Source organism: Mauremys mutica, chromosome 18, assembly GCF_020497125.1.
Source record: "Mauremys mutica isolate MM-2020 ecotype Southern chromosome 18, ASM2049712v1, whole genome shotgun sequence".
Taxonomy (NCBI): domain Eukaryota; kingdom Metazoa; phylum Chordata; order Testudines; family Geoemydidae; genus Mauremys; species Mauremys mutica.
Genome location: NC_059089.1, coordinates 6,192,247 through 6,195,514, shown reverse-complemented (window position 1 = coordinate 6,195,514; position 3,268 = coordinate 6,192,247). Strand labels below are relative to the sequence as shown.

General features: G+C 58.3%; 1 protein-coding gene across 1 annotated transcript; it reads right to left on the bottom strand.

The window, feature by feature from the left end:
• Nucleotides 1-726: 726 nt before the first annotated feature.
• On the bottom strand, nucleotides 727-2,642 carry LOC123352270 (NOTCH regulated ankyrin repeat protein). The gene has a single exon (XM_044992117.1). The coding sequence runs from the start codon at nucleotides 1,996-1,998 to the stop codon at nucleotides 1,654-1,656; it is 345 nt and encodes a 114-aa protein (XP_044848052.1). The 5' UTR covers nucleotides 1,999-2,642; the 3' UTR covers nucleotides 727-1,653.
• Nucleotides 2,643-3,268: the final 626 nt, after the last annotated feature.

Here is a 3,268-nt window from a genome sequence, read left to right as displayed (position 1 = left end):
AAAGGAGACTTCTGAAATTTTCTGCATTTTTTAAAATGGATGTTGTTGTGCCATGGCAACAAAAAGCAGCATTGCAATTATATGTGCAGTCACTTCCAAATGCAGTTTAAGATGGGTTCCTCTTCTTCCTCCCTTTCATTTATATAAAGTCAGATGGAATCATTCTGCATTGAGAAGTGTTAGCCAAGTTTCACCAAAAAAAAAAAAAAAATTAAAAAAAAAATAATAATCCCAAATTATTTCTCAGTAGTTTTCGGGTTGTACTTGAAACTTTCCTCCTAGACTGCAGGGGGTGCTCACACTCTTTTTCTGTGCAAAAGCAATTCCTCTGCCTCTAGCGTTTATTTCATTTCACTTTTATTTTATTGTTTTAAATCCAGGATTTCCTAATCCCACCAGTATTATATTTTAAAAAGAAAAATATAAAATGATCAAAAGTCTTTCCTGTGATTTTAGCAGGCCTAGGCCTAGGCTGGATCATACACTCAAAAGGAAATTTAAAAAAAGAAGAGCGATCAGGTGCGGGAAATAGTGTGTCATATTCCAATATAGAGCCTCAAAAATTAAAGATCAGTTACTGTGTAAAAACAATGGGAGAAGACTGCAAAAGAGACACTTTTACACTCTTTGCTACAGGGAAATATAGGTCAGTTTAGCCACCCACCCCACTCATGAAAGACAGAACCTTTGCTCATGCTACAATTTAGAACTTGCATTTTTTTAAAAAAAAAAAAAGCACCAATTGGTTTTAAACAAATTACATTTTGATCTGTTAAAAATGCTGAAATGACGTCACTTCTGAGCCAGAATACTTTAAAATCGGGGACAGCTTCCAAGGACTGACAAGCCACCAAATTTGGGGGGCGGGGGGTTCAGGGAGGGGAAAATGTGAGTGCACTTTAAAGCATCTGACCAGATCTCTGACTGAAACCGTGAATACTGTGAGCGCAGCCGAGGTAGATGGCAAAAAAAAAAAAAAGATAGAAAAATTACAGTAGGAGAAAAAACCCTTGAAAAACAAAACCCCTTTGAAAGCAGTTAAATGGTTTTTCAGTAAAATCTTTGTGGGCCCCAGATTTCTTTGCAAAAAACATGGAGTCCAAGCAGCTTTGTCATTTAAACAAAAATAAACAATCAGCCCAACCCCCACGTCTCCCCTGGGTCCGGCGATGCGGCTGAGTGCCCGCCCCGAGTCGGCGCGTCTGGCAGCCGGGGCCCCAGGCGGGTCAGTCACTGCTCCCGCACCCCGCACCCCGCAGCGGCCGGCCAGCCCCGCCTGGGGAGGGGCCGCCCGCAGCTCGTGCCAGCGGACTCGATTTAGGAAGGCACCTTTGTCCCGGGCCAGGCAGCCGGGGCTGAGGAAGGGCCCGGCCCGCCCCTCGGAGAGGTCCCCCATCTCCCGGAGGGCCGGGTCCTGCCCCCCGCGGCAGCCCAGGGCGGCCCTGCCTGCGGGAGCCCGAGGCTGGAGTCCGCAGGGCGCCCAGCGTGGGGCCGGGGGCAGGGCGCAGCCCCGGGCGGGCAGCCGTGTGCGTGCGCCCCGGGGCACGATCCGCTCCTCGACCCGAGCGGTCGGAGCGGACGCGGCCGCTGTCCCCGCCCCGCCAGCCCAGCCTGTCCTGCGGAGCGCGCCGCTCCCCGGGGCCCGGAGCAGCGTCACCGGCTGCCCGCCGAGTACTTGGCCTTGGTGATCAGGTAGAGCACGATGTCCTGGTGGCCCCCGAAGGCGGCGATGTGCAGCGCGCTCCAGCCGTCGCGGTTGGCCAGGCGGATGTCCGCGCCGAACTTGACGAGCAGCTTGACGAGCTCCAGGTTGCCGTCGATGACGGACTGGTGCAGCGCCGTCTGCCCCTCGGGCCCGAACGAGTTCACGTTGAACTCGCAGTTCGTCATGTTCTGCAGCAGCGACTGCAGCTCCTTGGTGTTGCCCTTGCGCACCGCCTCCTGGAAGATGCGCTGGCTCTGCGGGGCCGAGCAGGTGGACAGCTCCGTCTGGCTCATGGCCGCGGCCGGGCAGCTGGGTCCGGGCGCAGCGGTGCCGGGCGGGCGCAGGTCTCCGTGCCCCGCTCCGCCTCACCCAGCTCGGCACGGGCGCTCCGCGAGCCCCAAGCGAGGGGCGGGGGCTCGGCGCGCAAGCGGGGCACCCTGCGGCTGAGAGCGCGGCCTCCGGACAAGTCCCTGGGCGCGGATGCTCATGGAAGCCAGCAAAGATCCGAGCGTGGCGGCGGCGGCGGGGGGCCGGGGCGCGGGGCAGCTCGGACCAGGCCCGGCTAAGAGACCCCCTGGGCACCGAGCTCCCCCACGGTACAGCTGCGCGCCCCCCCGCCGAGCGCGGCCCAGCAGCTGCCGTGCGGCTCCCAGGGTGCGTGAGGCTGGCGGCCGGCCGGCAAGCGCCCTGCTGCCGCCGCTGCTGCTGCTGCTGCTGCTGCTGCTATCCGCCCCGGCTGCGCATCCAGCCGGAGCCCGGCTTGCCTGGCTCCCGGTGCTCGGAGTCTCTGGTGCTGCGCCCGGAGCCAGGGGGGAGCTCAGTGCTTATCCCGGAGAGGGGCTCTCGTCTCGTCTCCCAGCAGATCCCCCCGGTTCCTTAGTGCTCCCTCCGGGCGAACCCCCCTCCCCTCAGCCACTTCCCTGGGCGTCTTTAGCGGGCAGGATACCCTGGGCAGCTCCTTTTAGGCAGCCTTTTATTTGCATAACAATAGCACGTCTGTGACGCTTCCCCGTCTCCACAGGGGCGGGGAAGCAAGACGGTGATTGGATTCCACCCAACGGGGAAGGGGGGGATCGGGGACGGGACATTGATACATTGCAGAGGGAGGAGCTACCCCCTCCTCCCCCAGGCCCACGCTGGGGGGAGGGGCGGTGATCGACGGAATGTTGAGACATTAAAACAACAAAACAGCAACCGCCCCCCGCAACTGGCCGCCGCGGGGAGCGGAGCTGGGCAGAGCGGGCGCGGAGTGAGCGCGCTGCGCAGCGCTCTCGTCCGCACGTTGCCAGGCCAGTTCGGAGCAGCCGGAGATGCTGTTTGGGACAGACACAGAGCACTTGGCGGGCCTGGTTCCTGGCGGGTGGAATGTAAAGCGTGTTAAGCGCCACAGACCATCACGTGCAGAGTGCAATCCTGAGCTACACGCCGTGCTTTCCTTTCGGTGCCCCCAATGCAAAGGATCCGTGGCCTATGTACTTGAAAATACTCAATTCAGCTCGCTTGATCTGAAATAAACGTGGAAAGAATTCAAACCATGTAGGATTAGTGCGCTCGCTAAAGGTA

What these genes read in the sequence shown, in the direction of transcription:
- LOC123352270 (XM_044992117.1), bottom strand. Translation starts at nt 1,998, where the DNA reads ATGAGCCAGACGGAGCTGTCCACCTGCTCGGCCCCGCAGAGCCAGCGC.